The 23,724-nt window shown below is 34.5% G+C and overlaps 1 protein-coding gene across 1 annotated transcript in view; it reads right to left on the reverse strand.

The window, feature by feature from the left end:
- The window catches only part of ERp60 (disulfide-isomerase A3), a 95,270-nt gene that overhangs the window by 21,842 nt on the left and 49,704 nt on the right, over positions 1-23,724 (reverse strand). The window contains exons 5-6 of the mRNA XM_090404500.1: positions 20,096-20,222; positions 15,994-16,107 (exon numbers count right to left, since the gene is read on the reverse strand). Coding sequence (XP_090260626.1) covers positions 15,994-16,107; positions 20,096-20,222 — 241 coding nt within the window. The remainder of the gene's footprint in view (positions 1-15,993; positions 16,108-20,095; positions 20,223-23,724) is intronic.

A 23,724-nucleotide genomic window follows, 5' to 3' on the forward strand; every position in this document is an offset into this window, starting at 1 on the left:
CGGAGGATTATTTTATTCTGAATAAAAGGTTTGCCTGTATGTTTGCTGTGCAACGAATCCATATCCGTCAACAAAGAATACAAGTTGAAGAGACACTTTACTTCGAGACATGCAAATCACCCAAAAATTGATGGACAACTACGAAAAGATGAAATATAGAAGTTGAAGAACTTGGATACCCAGCAGCAAATGTTCAACAAGCAAAGAACGCAGCATCACAGCATTGTCAAAGCCAGCTTTGTGGTAAGCGAAAAAAAAAAATCGCTAAGCATTTTAAGTCATTTGGTGAAGGAGAATTTATCATAGAAAATCTGCTGGATGTTGCAAGTATAATATATCCTGAAAAGAAAAAGACTTAGAGAATATTCGTTTGTCGAGACATATTGTTGTCCGACGGATAGAAATTATGGCTGATATCAAAAAAAAGTTTAAAAGAGAAGATTGCTAGATTGGAAGCATTTTCAATTGCTTTGGATGACAGCACCAATGCCTCTGATACAGCAGAACTAGCAATATTTATTTGAGGAGTTGATGCAGATTTCAACATCACAGAAGAATTATTAGCACTTCAGCCATTAAAATGACAACTACCGATGAAGATATATTTGAAATATTACACTCTTAGAGATTTGGGCTTAAATGGAGTTCACTATCTGGAGCCCCTGCAATGGCTGGTGCACAGAAGGGATTTTTCTTAATAGTTCATGAAAGAGCAATAGAACTACAGATCCATATGGAAAATTTAACTAATTTTCACTGCATTATCCACCAAAATCTGTGTGCAAAATCGATTAAATTCCCGAATGTTATGAAAGTTGTAGTATCCAGTATTAACTTTATTAAATTGCACTTAATCCCTGCCAATTTAAGGAGTATTCGGCAGACCTATTTTCAGATTATGAAGATAGGTCTTATTATTGTGAAATGAGGTGGTTGGGTAAAGGTAACATGTTAAAACGATTTTATGATCTGAGACAAGAGACTGCAGATTTCATGGACATAAAAGGAAACAATTAACCAAGTAAAAGATGAGTGGGTGTGTGATTTAGCATTCCTTGTAGATGTCACCGGATACCTAAACGAACTGAATCTTAAATTGCAAAAACAAGGACAATTGGTTCATGAACTGCATAGACATGTCAAAGCTTTTTGTAATAAACTAAGATTGTTGGAAAGTCAGATAAAAGCTAAAAATTGTTATCATTTTCCTACTTTAGCAACTCAAAAATATCCCTTATAATTGTTATGGAGATGAACCAAAGGCACTAATAGAGCAATTTGATACAAGGTTTGCCGACTTCAAAAACCAACACTCCACATTCACTATATCTGCTCGTCCGATGGATGCTGATGTAAATAATGTGCCAAAAAACTTAGATTTATTGAGCTTCAGGCAGATTTAGTGCTAAAATCACAACATTGCTTTGACAGATTTTTATAAATTTTATTTGATGGAAGAAAAACATACAAATTAACAAAAATCATTTGTCTTTTCAGCAGCACATGTGTGAACAGTTTTTTTGAGGATGAAATACAATAAATCAAAAATTTGGACGAGAATAACGGACAAAAACTTCGAAAATTCTATGTGATTATCCTTAAGTAATATTAAGGTCAACATTGATCATCTCGTAGTTGAAGTACAAAGCCAATCTTCACATTAAATTGTCGTTCATTATATTATAAAATTTATGTAGAGCTTTATACCAAAGCATTATATCATAAATAAATATGAAGTAGCAACTTGTTTTAATTAATTTTATTTAATAATTTGGTCCAGCCCTTAACTCTCAGACAGAATGATAATTTGGCCCCCAAACTAGGAAAAGTTGCCCATGCCTGATCTAGAGGAAGCAATATTAAATGATATACCTAAGGGTTAATATCAGATAGGAGTTGGATGGATGAATTAAGCACATGCTGCAGAAGAAAATGATATGTAGGGTATATAAAGAGAAAGGTGACCAACGTGGCAAGGAAGACAAAATCGGATTATGAGAAGAATCTAGCCGAGCAGATCAAAGGAAATCCCAAAGAGTTCTTTCATTATGTGGCAAGTAAGAGGAAGAATAACTATGGAAGATTAACCTTAATGAATGGTGGTCATGAGATGATAAAAGCAGATAAAATAGTTGAGCTACTGAGTGACCACTTTGCAAGGGTATGTCATCCTAGTGATGTTACTGCTTTAACCTGTGACACACTTATGTGTGTCACTGGTTAAAGTGTGTAACCTGTGACACACTAACGTGGCAAGAGAGGTGGATAAATTGGAGGTTCTTAGGATATTGCAGAATCTCAATGTAAACACATTGTGTGGGTTCAGATGGGATATCAGCTAAGGTTTTGTAAGAATGTGTAATGAAACTGGCAATGCCTCTGACTAGGCTCTATTTAAGTCTCAGTTCTGGTAGAGTTCCAAGGGAGTGGAAAGAGCAAAATAATTTCCCTGTGTAAGGGAAATTTTAAGATTGCAGTAGCAAATTACCGTATTTGCCAGCATATAAGACACTTTTTTTTTCTTTGAAAATAGATCTGAAAAACAGAGTGTCTTATATGCCAATACTCAGTTTTTTTTATTATTTTCATTTCTGGAAATTCTCTGTTCCGAGTTATGCAGAGCAGTGTTCCTCAAACTTCAGACATCCGCGTTCACATGATTAGTGCAGTATTAACAAAAGATCGTGCTACTAAATGACAAAGACAAGCCGACAGTTGAGTTGAAATGCTAATTCTCTTCAACCGAATTCCTTATAACGATATCTAAAATTCTTCGTTTTAACATGTTCACTCAGACAAAACCACATGTTGCACTGGCAACATGTGGTTTTGCTTGAGTCAGAGCATTTTCTATGGGAGGGGGAGATGCGATTCATTAGTTTTAGTTAGATTCATTAATGACAAATTTCATCAATTCATCATTAATGCAAGGAAACAAGAAAATTTTGAACTTGCACAAATAGGAAATGCAGACGAGGTTCCGCTGACTTTTGATGTGCCCTCAAACAAAACTGTGGATTCCAAGGGTACTAAAAGTGTTACTATTAAGATTCCAGGGAACAAAAAAACTCACTACAGTTGTTTTATCCTGCTGTGCTGATGGGACAAAATTGCTGTCACTATTGATTTTTAAAAGGAAATCACTACCCAAAGAAAATTACTTAAAGGAGTGTTTGTACATGTTTATGCAAAAGGCTGGATGGATTGAAGAGGAATGAAGTTATGGATAGATAAAATTTGGTCTAGGCACCCTGGTGGACTGTTGAAGAAGCCTGCCTTGCTAATATGGGATCAATTTCGTTCTCACAGAACAGACGATGTTTTGTGAGTGGGTCAAAGCTTCATGCTATGAAAACTGAGACAGTGGTTAAATCATTTAAGAAGTGTGGAATTAGTAATGCACTGGATGGCACAGAGGACAATTTGTTGTATGAGGACTCTGATTCAGAAGAGGTTTCAAGTGTCTCTTCATTTAGCTCTGGAGATGAATTTCTGGGTTTTGACAATTAAAAGGTGGGTACTCTTTCCTAGTTAGATTAGGTATTTGTTGAAAGTAAACTTACTTATTTTATATTTGAAATACTATAAATTCATTATAGTATTTATAATGAATATATAATTAACTTTTTTTGTACACATTTTCCTAAAAAAATGTGTACAAAAAAAAGAGGGTGCATCTTATATGCTGGCAAATACGGTATATACTAATCAGTATCTCAGGCAAGGTAAAAGTACTAGAAAAATTTGTCAAAAAGAGAAGTCGAGAATGGATAGATAAAAATATGATACTGTATGAGGGTCAACATGGTTTTGTGAAGGCTTGGTCATAATTTATTAATGACCTAGGGTTTTAAAATAGAGTAACAGCCGAGCTGGATAAAGAAAATGGCTACACAATGATTTTGCAAAGGCATTTGACAGAATACCACATGGAAATCTGTTATGCAAATTAGAACAAATAGGAATGAACATGACACTGGTTAAGTGGATGGCTGCTGAACAGATATCAAAAAGTGATATATGGGACAGAATTGAGATGAAAACAGGTGACTAGTGTTTTGCAAGGTTCAGTACTGGGACCATTGCTGTTTAATTTGTATATAAATGATATAGGAAATAACCTTAAAAGAAATATTCAGTTGTTTGCAATGATGCAAAATTAGGTAGAGTAATAGTTAATCAAGGCAATGTGGAGAGCTTGCAGAATAATTTAAATAGGCTGTCGGTGTGGCAAAAAAAAAATAATAGGTATCAATTTCATGTGGAGAAATGTAAAGTTTCGCATTGTGGATAAAATAGGCTACAATCCATGTATCATATTGATAGCACTGTATTCGAGGAAATACAAGTGGCCTGTGGTATGTTCGCTATGAAGATAGATTGAGGTGTGTGGATTGCAGAAGTTGGTTGATGGGAGAAAAAGATAGGATATGATAGAAACATTTAATTACTTAAATGGTTTTATAGGACTGATGCAGGGGAAATGCTTCAGCACTTGACTAAAGAGACCAGAACAAGGGAACATCCCTGAAAGTTGAACAAAAGGTGTATTTAGTAGGGGTGCAAGGACTAGATTTTTTGCTTGGAAAGTTAAATGAGTGGAATGGGTTGCCAGTCAGCTGCAAGTGCTTTGTCTGTTAATGAGTTCAAGGAGAGATATGATAGATTGGGCCTCCCATGATGAGTCTTTGACTCCATGGAAGTGCTTGTATTATAATACTGAGGGTTCTATGCTCTGAATGGTTTCACAAAACACGTGCATTTCCATGTTTTAACTTCATAAACAAATAATGATTAAGTGATCTTCATGTAGCTTCCTCAGTGAGAGGGTGCAGCACGTCCTTCTAGTTCTCTCTGTTGGTGGCTTTTCTTTGTTTCTGCATAGCCATGTGATCCTGTCGGTCATCTTATATCTTCAAGCCATATCCTTTTTTTGCCTCTTGATCCTTTTCCCATAATTTTTCCTTCTAAAACTGTTAGAATCCTCTGTCCTGCCAATCTCATCTTTCTTTGGATCATTTCCTGTAATAAAGATTTCTGCGTTCTCATTCTCTGTAGGACATCTGTATTTGTCAGATGTTCTGTCCATTGGATTTTCAGAGCTCTCCTACAGTACCGCATTTCAAAGGCCATTATCTGTTGTCTTACTCTCTTCTTGAATATCCAGGTCTCACTTCCATATGTGAAAATTGGCCACACTAATGTTCTTATCATTCTTTTCTTTGTCTCTAAACTCACAGAACTTCTGAGCAGATGTTTATTTTTCCAGAATGCATCTTTAGCTATGGCTGTTCTTATTTTTAAGAAGTGGATTCTGTTGTATGTTCAATTTTCATATTGTTTATAAATATTTCTGGCTCAGATCAGCTTTCTTTTGAGATTTTCATAAATTTGGTTTTTTTTTCCATTAATATCTAGTCCAAATTCTTTACCTTCTTCAATTAGTAGCTGCAGTAATTTGATCAATTTGTTTCTGTTTTCTGCTATTAGAATGGTATCATCAGCATATATATCCAAGATTGTTGTATTTTATACCATTGATACTAATTCCTGTTTTTTTTGTTTTTCAATCTTTTTCATCAGTCTCACTATAGATATTAAATAGATTTGGTGAAAGGATACAACCTTATCTAACTCCTCTTTATTTTCACTTCAAAAGTCTCAGAGTTAAACAGCTGCATTTTCTGTTTGGTGTAAATCATTTTTATAATCTTAAGTACCCGATCTTCTGTCTAATTTATCTAATATATTGAACGTTTTATTATGTTTTACCCAGTCAAAAGCCTTCTGAAAGCCTATGAAGCACATGTAAATATTCCTATTTCTTTCAAGTGACCTTTTTATTAGTATTTTTAGTTCCAGGATAGCATTAATGGTTCCCATTCCTCTGCTGAATCCTTTGTTGTTCACTCAATTCACCGCTTATGGCTCTTTCAATTTGTTTGTTAACGATGGTTAAAATTTTAGATGCATGGGATATTAGGCTCACAGTTCTGTAATCTTCACAGTTTTGTGCATTATGTTTCTTTGGAAATGGTATACAGATAAATGTAAAAACTTCAGGAAATCTTATTGTTTTATAGATGTTTTGAATGGATTCCACTAAATAGTTATTGCCAGTCAAAGCTTTTGGCAGCTCAGCCGGAATATTATCACACCCAGGAGATTTATTATTAGGAAGATTCTTAATTACATGTCTACTTCCTTTCTTGTGGGTAGAGTGGCATCTGTTGTTATGTTTAACTTAACATGTCACGAATCATCTAACATGTTACCATTATCATCATCATCATAGAGATCTGACAAGTACTCCACCCATCTTCCATTTATCTTTTCTTTATCAAGGAGTATGTTTCCATCTTTGTCCTTGATGTTATTAGAACTGTGCATTTTGTTTTTCCGTTAAGTTCTTTCACTTTCATGAATGCTTCTCTGGTTTTGTTCTTGTTTTGTAATTCTTCCATCTCAGTGCACTGCCTATTTATCCAGTTTTCTTTCAATCTTTTACATAACTGTTTGATTCTTTTATCAAAAGTTTTATATCTTTACCTTTCTTCTTCATTTGCTCTTCTTTTCCATGTTCTTCTTTTATCAAAAAGGTTGATTACCTCTTGAGTTATCCATCATTTTTTCTTTTTCTTTCCTCTTGTTTATTGATATGGTTTTTAGCAGATATTATGATAGCCACTTGTAGTCTATTCACTTGAGAGGGTTCATTTTAGTTTTGCAACTGTGCAGACAGCAGTTCTGAAATATTTTCTTCAATTATTAAGTGATCAGGTCAGTTAATTTATACATCATAACAAATTTGGCATGAAAATCAGCAATAAAAAGACCAACACTATAAAAATAAACAGAAACAGAACTTCAGCTGCATTCTCAAATGGAGAACATATGCAAATGATATTTCATCTATTAGGCACAGTTGTGGGATGCCAATTGAATAAATTTATATGGAATAATAAAAAAATTAGAATTAACAGTAAGCTAGCACAATACAAGATAGTTTTTAAATCAGTTTTAAACTATGGATCTGAGAAAGATTTGGGAAATGAGCAGATACCATCAATAGCAAAGTTGGTAAAATTGATTTATTTTCATTTAATAATGAATGAGAAAATATTAGCAAAGCAGGTCTTTTATGCCACAAGGTTTAGGTAGATCAGTTAGGTTAGAAGTGCCTTAGATGCCCAAAAATGTCAGATATAATAATATTGGAATGCTAATAAGTAACAGACTAATTTGGAGGAAAACTGTTGATAGGAGATTAATAATATAAACTTAGCAATATAGTTCTGTCATAGTAATAGCCTGAAATTACATTAAAGAAATTAATGTAATATAGTTTGTCCTATCATGCCAAGGCAGCAGGGTTGAGAAGTACCATAATTGCTAATGAGAAGATTGTTTAAGGAGGAATGGGGTGCAGTTTATAGATACATGGAGTACATATGCTTAACTCTGCATATTTAAATGGTTTTGGAGTTTAATGTTTAGAGAAAGGGAGAATTTGGAAGTGCAAAAACCAGGGAAACCAGAGATATAGATTTCCCTGGCCACTCCTGGGAAAAATTAGTGTACAGAAATAATTATGCAATGCTGAATGAGATTTCACAGGTTTCTCATTCAAATGACTTGGCCAAAAATTATCATGCTATCAGCCAGGTCTCACTGATGCCTATAATTACATTGATAGAATGTAAAGGGTATTGTATTTCCAAGGAGGATAGAGATATTGCAGATGATAGCTGAAGCACTGCACCAAAAAATTAAAATTGAAAGATCTTTGGCCTGGGGAAGATGGTTCATTTGAGGCTGCCTGGTGTGAGAGGCCAATAGGATAAAATATATCGTTGGTTGCTGCTATAGACTGGAAAGGGCAGGGGGTCCATAGGAAGATTAACACAATGAGTGCAAGCATAGCAATTATGAAACTTCCACTATGGGGACATAGATATGGTAAGATGGCTTTAAAAATCCTGATAATAAGAAGGTGACAGAAGCAAAAAGGAATAGTTGAGTTGCTGAGTGATCACATTGCAAAGTGTGTCATTCAGATATATGATTTTGCAATTTGATGTGACAAATGCATATAAAAATTGATATAGATCAGGGTTTCCCAAACTGTGTTCTGTGAACAAGTGTTCCATAAGAAGTTCTCCTGGAATTTGTCCTTTTAGTTTTCTAAGCATTTTTCATGAATAAATACTTTATAGTAGAAATATTCTGAGGAGAATAATATACATGATTATGTCAAAAGCTCAGACCCAGAATGCCTAATAACATCTGTGTATTGTTAATTTTCACACATCGAAATCTTTCAACAATCGGGAAAGAAACTACCGCTGTTTATGACCAATCATAAAAATTGCCTGCAAGCTGATTACAACAATGGGCAGCATATCCTCTGTTCTCAAAACTGAAAGAAATAATATCTGTGTTGCAAATGTTAGTGACCAATCAGCAACGAAGTATAAAAGAAAATTTTTCCACTAAAATTGAAGATCAAGTTAGTCTGTATCTGGTCCTGAAATCTAGTAATACTGAATACTTTCTTCGCAAGTTCGTATTGTAGGCCTGCAGATTTAAAATTTTAATATGAATAAGAGACAAGGGACTTTGTTTAATTTTGGTATTAAGAAATCTCTTATTGAAGGTGTTTGATGCAACAGATAGTGAGTCATCCACCACCAGCCTACAAAGCAATCTCCAGGATGTACAAAAGGAGGGGGGGGGGGGAAACTACCAAGCACACAGGAGAAAAGTCAGCATTCACTCGTAAGCACTTATATTATAAATTTTTGGAGATCAGAATGGGAAATGTCAATGAAAATGAGCACAAATTAATTTAATGATGTAGGCCTTGGAAGCTACAATATGAACAAGATTTCATTAGTCCAGTGATTGATAACTGATTTAAATGTAATTTTATATTTGTCAAAATGTCACACCATATATATAAGTGTACTAATACTCTTTATGATTATGCCATAATTATTAATATTGTAATGTGTTAATAATTAATTACAAAATAACCAAGTTGTTCCATTAAAATTTCAGGATTTGTGAAGTGTTCTGTTGGTTTGGGAAACATTGATATAGATGAACAGCAGAAGTTCAGCATATTGAACAATATCAATGTAAATACAGCAGTTGGATTGAATGACATATCAATCTGTACTATATGATGTGCAAAAGAACTGGCAAATATATACACCCCTCTGTCCAAAAAGAAACCGAACGTTTCGAAAATAGAACTAGTGGCGCCACCTGTTGTATCTTTTTGTTGACAAAAGTGGCAACCTTCTTTAGTGTTGTGTCAACTATTTATGACACTTGTTTCATTAGAAGCCAAGTTATGGTACCAAGAGCGACTGTGTTTTGACAAACTGTCGGAAAATGAGTTTCAAACAGGGAGCTGCAATTGACTTTTGTGTTAAACTTAGTAAAAGTTTTATCGAAATGCATCAAATGTTTCAAAAAGCAAAACGGTGATGAATGCTTATCCTGTACTCAAGTTTACGAATGGTTTAAGCGATTTTAAGGTGGTCACAAGACGCTTGACGACAAAAAGCCGGGCCGTCCAAAAACTGGACTGAGCAAAGTTACCACCCAAAAAGGGCATGATTTCATCAAAGGAAACCAGAAACCATCAGTGGGATTCCAAAATCAACTCTGCACAACATTTTGACCGAGAGTTTGGGCCTTTGTAAATTGAATTCGTGATTTGTTCCCCACAAGTTGACTGACGATCAAAAAATATATCTAATTAAAAACCACAAGGACCTCATTAAAACTGCTCATAAGGACTCAAACTTCCTTGAAACAATTGTCACTGGTGACAAAAAGTGATGTGGTGAGTATGAGTCTGAAACAAAGTGCCAGAGTGCTGAGTGAAGACAACCAGAAGAGGGGCATCTGCTTGGAGAAGTCAAAAGTAAAGACAATGCTGATTTGTTTCTATGATTCCAAGGGCATTATTCACAAAGAATTTGTTCCACCTGGCCAAACGGTCAATTGCGAGTTTTATCTCTAAGTTTTGAAGCGATTGATAGCGAGAATTCATCGCATACGGCATGAATATCGTGATGCAGGCAGCTGGTCACTTTTGCACCATCTCATCGCTCTAACATTGTGAGATAGTTTTTGAGCAAAAACGAAGTTTGTGTATTGTCACTTGCTATATTCACCTGATTTAGCACCTTATGACTTCTTTTTCTTCCCCAGACTTCATTTGCCAATGAAAGGAAAGCGATACGACACCATTGAAAACGTGCAAGTGGCAGTAACCACGACCCTCAACAATATCACAAAAACCCATATAAAAAACTCATTTAACGAATTAATTGACCATGCTAAACACTGTATCAAAGCTAAGGGAGAATATATTGATTGAAATAAATTATCTGAATAATTATAATCGTCTCGTGCTTTATTTTCTATCAAAAGTTCGGTTTGTATTTGGACAGAGGGTGTAATGAAGTTGTTCATTCCAAGTTTCTGCTCTGGCAGGGTTCCAGGAGAATGGAAAGATGGTTCCATTGCCTAAAGGTGGCTCCAAAACAGATATGACAAACTATAGACCAATTAATATATCAGGAGTGGTTGTTAAAATATTGATTAAAAGTAAAATCAAAAAGTGAGTCGATAAGGATGCAACATTGTATAGTGAGCAGCATGGTTTTGTAAGGGATAGGTCGTGCTTAGTAATTTATTCACATTTTATAATAAAGGTGACAGTGGAATTGGATAAATGAGATGGCTACACTATGATACTACTGGACTTTGCAAAGGCATAACAGAATACCACTTGGAAAACTATTACAAAAGTTGAGAAAATGAATGGATATATAGCTAGTAGCACATAGATAAGGGAGCGGATGACAGATCAGAGTAGTGCATGGTGGAGTGGAGTCTAGAAGAATGAGGGCAACTAGTGATGTACTTCAAGGTTATATAGTAGGACCCCTTTAAATTTTTTTTTATTATTAAAAATGATATAGAGGAAAATTTAAAGGAGGACAGGGATATTCAGTTGTTTCATGATGCAAAACTGGGAAGAGCAATAGTTGATAAGTGATTAAATATCCTGCAGAACAATTTTATTGGCATTGTGGAGCAGAGAATAATGATTCTCAATTTAATTTAATTCCTCTAGTCAATAACTGGATTTGAACTTTGAACTGGTGGCCTAGTGCAGAAGATGCAAATACCACTTTCACTGAGCTACACAGTAATACTTGAAGGATAAAGCATTTGCCTGTTCTGGCTTCACTGGTCTTTCTCTTTCCTTAAGCTACAAGTCAGGAGTTGAAACATGTATATGAAAATGGTTTAATATTAAAGCATAAAGCAGCTAGCATTATACATCCTCTTCACTATTATAGACTACATTAAGAGTTGTAATAAAATCTAACTGGTATTTTGAATCCCACCAAACGACACCACTTTTCCATTATGGCTAAAGGATAAGAACATTTCATTCAGATTAGATCACAAGAATATTATTTCAGCATGATGGAACAGAGCTAAACCAAGCACTTTAAATAAAGTGTTGTGCAATGAAAATGGATGAAATAATTTAGTGTGAAAGTAATAAAAATGAAGTTATTTAAAAGACAATTTTTGTACTTAAGTCGAAAGTTTAAAAAAAATTAATATAATGCCCACATTTGATTAGCAAGTAATCAATGGCATGCTAATTTGATTCTAAGCAAATTGTGCACATGATTGCAATTTAATCTGACACAGTTTGGTAGCAAATGGTATTCACCTAAATACTAGTGGATCTATCAAGTTTAGCAAGATTTAAAAGTGATATTTTTAAATAATGGTAAATGACTAGATCAGTTGTGGGGCACATTTGAGACTGGGAAGAATCGCAGGCACCAATATTTTTTCTATAAAAATTTATACTTGCTATATTAAAGTGGATAATTACACATGTAACATTTATTACCAGTGACATCACTCAAGCGCAAGGTTGCCAGGAGATTAAATTACATAAAATGCATGCACAAAATTGGAGTGGATAACATTTCACTCAAAAATAAAGGAATCACAAAAAATTTAGTGTAACATATGTTAATATTTATGATTTTAATAAATATTACTAGGAGAAGACATGTTTTCCAGTTTCAATTTTATTTTTTCTTTATTTAATAATTGACAGTGCAGGAGCATGCAAACAGCTCTGCAGGCTGCAAGGTTGAGTAACTGCTGGACTAAATAGATTTAGATTTCAAGGGATATTCCAAGTAATAGGAAGGGTATTTGCCTTAACAGCAGACAGGGAGAGAACACTGAAGCATATCTTGCATATTAAATCTGCTGTTTAAATTATTAACCAGACATTAACTAGAGAAATTCAGCCAGATATTGCATGGAAGATACTGTTCAGAGGCAAATCAATGATGCACTGAATTCTTATTTAGGATAAGAATTTTACTATCATGCATAAGTGTGCATAGCTGTGTGGAAGGATATTACCATAGTAGAGGAAGTAGTAATATTATGTGGACTAATTAATTAAAATCTTGACAGAATGAAATAGCTAATATTACAAAAAACAGCGAATTTCTTTAGGAATTTTGTGATAAGCAATACACTAAGAACCTAGTTTGAGGGGAGAGACAAGATTCAATTCAGTATCAAAATAAATGGTCTCTTAATTACTTCATTAATTTGTGACTGATCATTTGTTTCTGTAGGAAACAATGACTAAAGAAGGAAAATTATAATTAGAAAGCATCAAGGATAAAATTAAAAAACTTATGGTATATTAAGAGAAATTATTAAGCGGCACTATTGCAAGTGTACCTTAGTACTGTCTGTCTTGTATAATGACAATGTTTACAGGGAAACAGATTTCATAAACCCAGAATTGGCTGGATGAATTATGAAGGTCCAAAGTACTGTGAAAAGAATATTCATCTGACAAATCAGCAAGTAAAGGCAGACATAAGCAACTGACAAAGCAAAATTTCAATTACAGCCAGTTAGAAATGCCAAAATTTAATGCAATTTATTTATTATATATACATACATAGGTAATAAAAAGAGACTGGTAAGAATAACAGAAATGAATCAAACATAACCAGCGAAACAATTTTGAAAGGCCAGCCTGAGTGGTTAGTGTATCAACTCTCCAGTCGAAAGGTTACGGGTTTAAATCCTGCCGTGGGCATGGATGTTTGCGATTGTCTATGAAAATCGCTAGGGAGATGGTGGAAGATGATGATAGTTATGGGTGGGGTAGACTGAGAGTTGTAGTGTCCTCCCTCGACGAGTCTTTGGACGCCTTGGAGGTGTTACATAATAATAATCATCCAGCTCTAGTAAAGAGAAAACTAACTATTCTGCAAGTATGTGAACAATGAGCAGAAGAGACTAGTGTGAGCAACAAAATTTCCTTAATGACATACAAAATAAAGAAAGTTATCTTAAATCACTTGGCAGATAAGGGGAAGAACAGAGATCTCCCCCCTTCACACTAATAAGTAGTAAACAGATGTCAGGATTATCAACTTACCATATTTTTCCCTATGTATAACTTTTTTTTTCTAAAAATTTTTAGACCAAAAATTGGGTGTTGGCTTATACACAAGGGGGTAAGTGAGAGACCTATGACTGTCATGGTGAAACTGCAGGTACCTTGTCTCCGGGAATAGGCTTCTACCTATCACTACCCTGTGCTGTATTGTTAACAGTCGACATTAATGGCCGATTCTGAATAATACAATCAGAACTCTGAAAGCTTCAGATATCTACAACTCATTGGCAAGGTAAGTTAATGCATTAACAATATTTTGAGCACTAGCCCATAAAAATGTCCGAAAATAGAAAACAGTTGTCATTCTTCAAAATTCAAGTTACAAGTCATCAATTACACATAAGAACATGGAAATAAAGCTTGAGAGAGAGAGATTGGACCTCTTCCCACTGAGTTTGATTAGACATTGGAGATGTTTAAAATATCGATTTCTTAATTGTGGGCTTGAAAACTAATAATTAAGGAATTGACAGCATACACTAGAAATATATATTAATTGGCCATATGGCCTGGATACACTCCTCTCCTTAACACACTTAAACAACCAAAAACCTAGAAAAAGAAAAACAAGGGTCCATCAGGTTGACACCCACCAACCTGATGGAACGTTGGTTTTCTCAGTTTATAGAAAACCAACCCATCCAGGCAGATACATTCATCAACAATTCCCCCCCCCCCCCCACAACAATACGGAGTTATTAAGACACTATTAAACAGGGCAAAACTTATCTGTTCAAATGATCAAGCCCTAACCACTGAATTAAATCACATCCTTAACACTTTCTCAGCCAATGGCTACCCCCCAACCCAAAAAATACTTAAACCAGTTATCCACAACCCACCTCCCCCTAACCAAAAAGATTGCTCTAAATCCATCACCATCCCTTACATCCGAGATACCTCGGAAAAAATCTACAGATCCTAAAAAAACATGACTTAACCACCTGTTACAGACCATATAGAAAATTGGCATCCCTTATCCACTCGACTAAAGACCAACCACTTCCCCTAGACCTACTCTGTGTATACCAGGTCCCTTGCAGCTGTAAATTGTCCTACTTTGGCCAAACAGGCAAGACAGCAAATATCAGAATCTCAGAACACAAGGACAACATCTGATTTCACCAGTACAGCAACTTTGGGCTTGCAGACCATGCTCTGGATACCAACCACAGAATAAGGTGGAAGAAAGCCACAGTAATACACTGCAGCAAGTTCAAATATGAAAGACTATTCATGGAATCAGCCTCAGCCCTTAGGAACATGCCAAACCTCAACAAATTTGGGTGCATAAGACTGCCCGTAATTTGGGAAACATATTAGAACTTAAACCCAAAAACTACCAATATAGACCACCAGGGGGCACCATCAGGGCTTTAGGAAAACAGCTTCTTCGCTTTGTTTCTCATTTGCTGTTATGTAGCACTTGCGTGCACTTGTTCTTTATTTTAAGTTCCCAAGAAGATGGCAACGTGATGTTGCCGAAATATCAGCAAGTATTTATTAAAGTTCTTTTTAATTTATATTTCTGGTGTACGCTGTCAATTCTTTATTTATTAGTTATCATGTTTAACCAGCATATAAGCTTTTCACCAAGAATTGTGAAAAAGTGCTTGAAAAAGTAGGGTTTGTTTTATACACAGAAAAAAATGGCATCTTTAGTGAATTTCCAATTGATAAAAAATAGTTTCTAAAATTGTAAGTTTAAAAGATTTTATAATTCATAATTGGTAGTTCATTCTATAGCAGAGAATTACAGAACCACTGAATAAATATGTTAGTTATAATAATATTCTTAGTGTTACTGACACTAATTGAAAAATTGTTATTTAGGATACTCCTTATAGTCATCATTTGAGCATGGCACAGTAGCTACATTAAAGAGAGATCAATCATGACTAATCTTACTTTGTCACAAGACCATAATAATGGCCACGATTTAATTTGGATTTTTATCCATGCTTTCAATAGTTTTTATAGCCTACCATCAAATATGCAGTGATGAACACCTAGTGAAATAAGTAAGAAATTAGGTGATGGACAAAAAAAAAAAAAAAAAAAAGTAGTGCTCAGAGAACTCTTCAGAGAGCAAGGCTGTTAGGAGGAGAATACAAAGGATTCAGTATTCAAACCTAAGTACATACTATATTCAATGATTTAGGTTCAAATCTTGAAGAGTAAAATTTCTTTGGATCAGTTTGGCAGAACAGACAACTGTTCTGATGCCTAGGTTCTTAACACGATTGTCTTAAAATCGTGTTAAACTTCAACGTTTATGCTTCAGAGAAAATACTGAAGCATAAACGTTGCTGAAGTACACTTGTGTAGGTCCAATTACATGATACCCATATCGTAACAGTAAAAGTTTAGTGGGCTCACACAGAACTGTTCTATTTAATATTACTGTTTCAAGTAATAATTATAAAAGAGCAAATACTTACTAATTGCTTTTAACAAATTTTTCTAGTTCATTCTTATCTGCAGAACCTTCAAACTTGACTTCTTTATCTTCAAATTTACTGTGGAACTTCTTGGGACGGAAGAGAATAACTTCACTGAAATAAGAATGCAGAGATAAGGAAAAGTGAATAGGGATATTCTTTACTTAGAATCAAACTATCATTAACTGTTATGATACATTTATCTTGTTTAGCCTAAACACTTCAAATTCATGAAGTTTTTACACGTAGTAACACCAAAATAATTAATGCATCTACCATTCATATTTTGTCACAGTACTACACTAAATTCACAAATCTGTTAAAATGGGTAGTTTCCAGCCTGCCTCCATTTGGTACCTAGGGCATTCATTTATTTATTTATTTTTTTTTTTAAAAACAACCCCATTCTCAAGATCTGAAATGAAGAAATTCTGTTAGTATGGTGTCTTACAAGTGAAAGAAAAAAAAAAACTTGGTTGTCATTAAATCTGTCCAGAGAGAAAAACAACTCTAAAAGAGAGGCAGAATCCATACTGGTTATTAACTGAAAAGCTTCTAGATACCAAAGAAGTCACTGCTATGATCGTTGAGAAATTAAAGGAACAGTAGTTTCATGGCAGACTCCTTTCAATAGTCTTGCTTCCACATAGCTAGGATGGTGTTAATTCTGGAGTACATATTTAGAATACAACTGAGAAATGTCAGTTGCATAACTGTTATTCAAGCTATTAACAATTCTGCTTTCCCCGTAGAAAGATTGGAAAATAATAAGATATTCTTGGTATACAGGGAAGGCAATGTGCCTTTTTTTCCTTTTTAATGATAACACACACCTACACCAAAGACCTATAACACAGCAGTGCCACATGTGAGCAAGTCATCAAGAAAAAAAAAATTAACATGTTTATCTGTTTCTTAGAGGAGGAGCTGGACAGTATGCAGGTGTTGAGATAGAAGAATAACAGCCAATTCAGAGGAGCAGTGGCCATGAGAGTACCTATAGAAAAAAAAGCACAGTGCCGAAACAGAGCACCAATGTTAAAGTGAATGATGGAGTCTATGATGGAAAGGTTATTAAGCATATTATCCTCTTCTGAATTTGATCAAGAATTCTTGTGGATATTTTAGATGCTCTACTCCAAATGTCAGAACAGTAATTCAAAGATGGTTGGATTTGAGACAAAGTCTTAGGAGTTGAGAGGAAGAGAAGTAGTGTTTAGAATGGAAAAGTTTTTTTCTAAGGTGAAAGAATCTACAAGTAATATGTTTGCCAGGATTAACTGGATGTGACAGTCAAGAAGAGAAAGTTTATCTTGAAAAGATACTAGAATTACAAATGAAAATAGGATTTTTCTTGCAGGTAATAAATGCAGGCTTGAGTTTTTTTTTTTTTTGGGAATGAAATTTATTAAGTTGTCTTCACCCCATTTAAAAAAGGTCAGTGTTCAAGCCATTGGTTATGGAAGATCTTCAGACATCTTAACATTTGGGTACTACAAGGTTTATCAAATAAGGAAGAGGAAAAGTACCATCATTAGCAAAGCTGTGACTAAAATTTGAAGTAAGAGAAAGGAGATCATTGATGTTAAAGAAGAACAGCTTTAGTGAGAGCAGAGAACACTGGGGCACACCAGTACTAATGAGAAATCCGATTAGGGGAAGCCATAAGAAGGCAGCTTGTTAAGGGAACCTTGGCTTCATACATCAAATGGCTTTGAAATATCAAGAGTGATAACGAGTTTCTCCAAATGTTACCATGACCCATGTTCAAAGTGGACAATATTAGCTAGGTGGTTGGCTGTAGAATGAGAATGGCAGAATCAAATATCAGTGATTACTAATCACCTCCAAGTAGCTATTATCAACAGCTAGTGTATCAACACTACTGGTGATAACCTTTTCAATTATTAACCATTACTTTTCAGAAGTACTTAGCTATGACCAATGGATTGATAGATGGTAGGCTTTTGTTGCCTCTTTTTGGGTACAGGCTTGTTTCCATGCTGTTAGGTAGATGCCAGTAGAATATGATAGTTTATATAGCCAATATAAGATGGGTATCAATTCTGGAGCACAACTGGAGGAATACCATCTGGGTAGCAACAAGGAAGGCAGAATTTATGCACAACAGCCTTAGCAAGAGACCAGAAGGCTTGACTGTCAGTTGAGCAGGAGCAAATTTATGGCATTTTATTCTTATGAAGTCTGTTTTGGAATCTCTTTATTTTCCGTAACATTTCTGGTTGTGTTGAATTAGAAGTTGGAGCTTAATTTAAGCCATTGAAAACAAGCTGCACTATTATCATGGAGACAGCAGAGGCTTTTATTTATTTTTGAGAACTATGGCTCAGATAAAGGTCAGGGGTTTGCATTGGAGTGGAGAATGAACTCTCATTACAGTTATTAGTTCAGTGCAGGTGTTTGGACTGGGAGAACAAAAACAATCTGACAATGAAAAAGACAAAAATTCTGGAGGTCATCCTAGTTGGCACAATTGTAATGTAATAGGGTATAAGGCTGAGAGGAAGAGGATGAACTGTAAAGAAGGAGACTATATTAAAATTGTGGTCAGAACTGCCAAGTGGAGAGCAAACATCCACATTATTGTAGAGAGACCTCGTTTTAAGGAAAGGTCAATGTTGGTTGAATGATAAGGATTGTGGTATTCTGGTTGGTAGATTGATTATTTGTGTGAGATCATGACTGATGGCAAATGAATCAGCTTCCAGCTTGATCTGCGAAGTTGAAGTAGGGGAGCCAGTGAAGTTCATGTCATAGTTTTGCCTTATCTTTGGTAATGTTACAATGACATCTGCACAAAAGTAGAAAGATCATGAGCAAGTAGCAAGTTTTCTGTACTTGTCCCTTTTAAAGTGATTTTATATTCAATGTTGTAAACTATAGTATACAGACAGCACAAAGCTGATTTATGACTTTAATCACTTGGGATGTGCTGAATTATCTGGAACAGCTTTTGCACACTTGGTAGGAAACCAAGGAAGGTCAGCATAATGGTCAATTTTTAGATAGAAAACTGAATTATTCCAAGAATGGACTTTATTCAGAAAGCAAGTATTTGGATTAGGAGACCAATAAACAGATTATGTAAAAGGAGTAGAAGAAATCACCACAGTCAAATCCTAGTTAGCATGCATTTGTTATAGCAAGAGAGCTATAACAAACATGACTATACTAGTTAATGGTATAGCACTGAATATAAAATTTTATTTTAGAAATCTCACATGAAACAACTAAAACAGTTTCATCCTTGTATTACTTTAAAACAAATCAGGTCAAATGCTTAACAATTTGCTGCTGTTGAATTGTTAGGAGGCTTGAGAGGCTAAGTTAAACATTTTGCAATTGCATATCACTAAGCAATCTCATCATGTCAGGTTGAGATTGCCCTAGGTGTTCAAAATTGTTCCTTGACAATGTGGCTGCAGGAAAATATTAAATACAGCACATTACTTATGTAATCCACCAATTACTCTTTTAGGGATAGTATCTCATTTGTTCATTTGCTTTTGTTTATAGAAAGACACCTGCTTGTTTCAGCTATTCATTCTTTTGACCAAGTACTACATTCATTTGTTCACTTTCATATTCCATTTCAGTGTGCTTAACTAAAGATTTCTGCAGTACAACACTAATTGTGAAATCCATAAGATTTAAACCTATAGCTTCTTATCTGGAAAGATAATCTACTCAGACAATTAGGCTAGCATTTATTAGTAGTATGTGTGTGTGGGGGGAGCTTACTGAAGCACACCCTTTTATATGACAAGTCAGTGGTTCTGTACTATTTACAATACTTAAATATTAATTTTTCTTCTAAAAATGTAATAAGGCAGATAGTACTACATAAACAGATTAATCCCATACATAAAGTTTCACAATTTATAGCAGACTAGTGCTGTAAGCTAAAAATTCTTAGGAGATTAATTGATCATTATGAGAAAGGCAATTTCAGAATAGAGATAAATAAGCTGAAAGAAGACAGGATTGGTTTCTAATTTAAAGCTACATCACAATTTATATAAATAAAGAATGTATAACATTTCTAGATAGCTTAAGTTCTATAACAACTATACAAACTTACTCAGCATAACTGTATTTTTCCATGATTTCTGATACAAGTGTATGAGCAAAAGCCATGCTTTCTCTTAATTTTTCTGCCAACTTCAAGAATTCTTCTTTAAGTTTGCTATCCTTGTCCTTGAAAAATCCTTAAAAAAAAAAATTCTGTAAGGATTAACAGCAAGTTTATTAAAGAAAATGAATTAATTGCAATTTAATAAATTTTGAGGACTAATGCCTACTGCTGCTATAACCTAAACCATAATCTAATGAGTATTAAAATTAGTACTACACACAATTTTTTTCCCAACTAAACAAAAGATGACAAGTAACCTGTAATAGCACACACCTAAAATTATTACCCACACCATACTTTCACAGTAGATGTTCTTCCAATGGGAGGGAAATTTATCAAGGAATTCCTTTTGGATTGTCTTTAGGTTGAAAAGCCAGTTTCTTCCATAATCTGTACAATAGTCATAAATCCATTCTTTGAATTCGAGGAACACATTCCAATATTGCATTAAATGTCTTTTTCAAATACTTCTCATGCATTGCCAATATCCTTTTCTAGCAACTAATACTATGAAATCAAACCTAGAATTCTCTTCAGTTGGTAATAATTTCCTGCTCTTAAGTTCAGCCTTTTCTAAATAGAAAAAAAAAACACTTCACTACTTACCACTTCAACTGAAGGTGGAGCAGCCATCTCTTTTACTATTGAAATCCTTCTGTCACATACTTTTCTGATTTTCAATTACATTCATTAAATTTCAGCATCCAGAAAAAATGAAGTGGTAACACGGTCATCAATCACATGTTTAACAATTTAATCTCTACACCATATAATATCCATTTCACAAATAATTTTATCTACTTTGTTATGCAATATCTTACACAATTCTGTAATTTTAATTTCTCCTGGTCTAGTCTCTCCTCATCATTGATATCCTTCCTATACCTCTGTGAATAGCTTTAACTTTTTGTAATTCCCCTGTCATCTGCACTGAGTTGTTTTAGTCAGATGAAGTTAATTCATACTCTATCTCTTCATTAGTTTCTGAAGCGGCATGGTTGCGTTTTGGAGACTAGCCTTTGTAGCAATTTCACTGGAATTCTTCGTTATTGCAAGGTTTGGTTTTGGCACCATTTTACAATACAATACTGCTTTAATGTTATTAGCAACAAAATAAAGAAATTCCCAAATACTCAAATTCCTGCCATGTACCCTCAAGGGGTATACAGAATATAATAGTACTACATGAAAAATTTACATCATTACTAACTTCCTATCTACAATTTTCCTCCAAATCAGTCTGTTACTTGTCAAGACTCCAACATTATCAGATCTTGTATTTCTATCATCTAAAGCACTCTGTACCATATCAATCCACCTATATCTTGGTCTTCCTCTGTGTCGTTTACCTGCCAACCTGGTAGAGAACACTTGTTTTGCTCATCTTTCCTTGCCCATTCTGTTTAAGTGACCATACTACTCTAGATTAGCTCTGCTAACGCATACCTGGATGCTGGCAATAAAGTTCTTTCCTAATGTACTCTTTTTTAATATGATATTGCCATTGATGCCATCTCTTCATGCCTCTAATCTTTCTCAGGACTTTCATATCTGCGGTCTCTAGTCTTTGGTCAAGTGTTTTACTTCTGACCCAGCTCTCAGATCCATAAGTTAAAATTGGTTTAAACACCGTTTTGTAAACAGCTAATTTCCCTCTTATTCCATATGAATTTATTCAACTGACTTCTTACCATACCAGCTTTGTTGATTCTGTTGTCTATTTAAATATTTAATTTACCATCTTGACTAAAAATTGTGCCTAAGTAGCTGAAATGTTTTACTTGTTCCACACGTTCTCCATTCACAATGCAGTTGACATTTTCAACGATTCTCCCTATTTTCATTGTCTTCGTCTTTTTATAGTTGACCATCATACCAAATCTATTACAACAGTTATTCAATTTAGTCAGGGAATCTTGAGGTCTTATAGCAGATTTATTTAGAAGTATAACATCATCTGCATAAAGCCAAGAGCTGACATTAACATCTCCAATTTTGACATCAGGTTTAATACTGCTTCCCTTCATAATGTGATCCATATAGATCATGAATAACAGTAGGGATAATTTACATCCTTCTCTCACAAGATTTAACATCAAACCATCTTCCTGTACTTCCTTCAATTCTAACTGCTGACTTACAACTCAAATAAAGACTAAGCATTGCTTGATATAACGCACGCATTGACACCATATAACTGTAGCATATTGAATAGTCTCTCTTGCCCTTTTCAGGTTGAAAAAACTTAAATACAGATCTTTGTCATATTCCCATGATTTTTCAACTATTTGTTGTAAAGTGAAGATCTGATCCTGACAGCCTCTATTTGGCCCAAATCCAGCTTGTTCTTCAGCAAGTTTTTCTTTTACAATTCTTCTCAACCGTTTCTCAATATACGTGCATAATCTTACCAGAAACACTCAATAGGGACATACCTCTGTAATTCTCTCATTCAGTTTTATTTCCCTTTTTATATATGGATACTATGAGAGCCATACTCCAATCATTGGGAATTCATCCCTGTGTCCAGGACTTCTGAACTATGGAGTGCAGCCACTGTAAGACTTTTATACCACATACTTCAGCATTTCTGGTCGAATATCATCTACTTCTGCTGCCTTTCCATATTTCAAGCCTTTGATAGCCATATTTATAGATTACCAAATACTTATTACTGCGAATTTTTGTGTATAATTTATATTACTTTAAAACTAATTATTTTAAGAAAATAACACAAGTCATTAATTTCAAATCCATTCAGTTCAATACACTGAACATTCATTATATGTCTCAAAAGATCAATTATGTAGGACTGCAGGCACTAATCTTACTGCATCATTTCCCATTATAAAATCTGCCAACAAATTCAGTTTAGTGCCTACCATACAATAAGGTATTTTCATGTTTCTGTTGAGTACTATACTACAACTTCCTTTTCCTGATCACCACTGCCTGAATGTAACATTTAGCAGTATTTCAGCTGTTTTGTTCTTTATTTCAGTTATACTGACAGTGCTCATTCTCTTGAAAGTTCCACTATTCCAGTAACAGTTTTCATGGTGACTTGCCTTCAATTCTGGTGAGGATAAGTTTGTTCAGTAGCTGACAAAAAATTGAAGAACTTGTTTAACCGAGTGCCACAGCCAGAATGATTATACTATACTACCACTGTTTTTGTTGATGGTTTAAGTAAATAAACTAGTTGTATTTGGTTCACATTCTCCCCAAACTGTCAGCCTATTTGTTCAATATCCAGGTGGATACCTAACTAGGGTATAGTATGAGAAAGACTAGGGAGTGGTCATAAACCCTATTGAGTTCTCCATATTCTTTACAGATTATGTAGTCTCTTTCCTAGTTATCTGACTCCTAAATAACCCATTGCAAAGCTAGTGGGAAACAAGGGAAAAAAATAAGGAACGAATGGATTTATGTAAATCCAATGCATTTTTATATAAAAACTATAAAAAAAACTTACATGCCTGGAAGCAAATTTAGGATTATTAGAAGCAGAATCAAAGTGACATCCATAAATTTCCTTAGGTACTAAAGGAAAGTGGTACAATTTCACTAAG

The sequence above is a fragment of the Typopeltis vanoorti genome, chromosome 14 (assembly GCF_054136105.1).
Source record: "Typopeltis vanoorti isolate ZY-2024b chromosome 14, IOZ_Tvanoo_1.0, whole genome shotgun sequence".
In the NCBI taxonomy this organism is placed as follows: domain Eukaryota; kingdom Metazoa; phylum Arthropoda; class Arachnida; order Uropygi; family Thelyphonidae; genus Typopeltis; species Typopeltis vanoorti.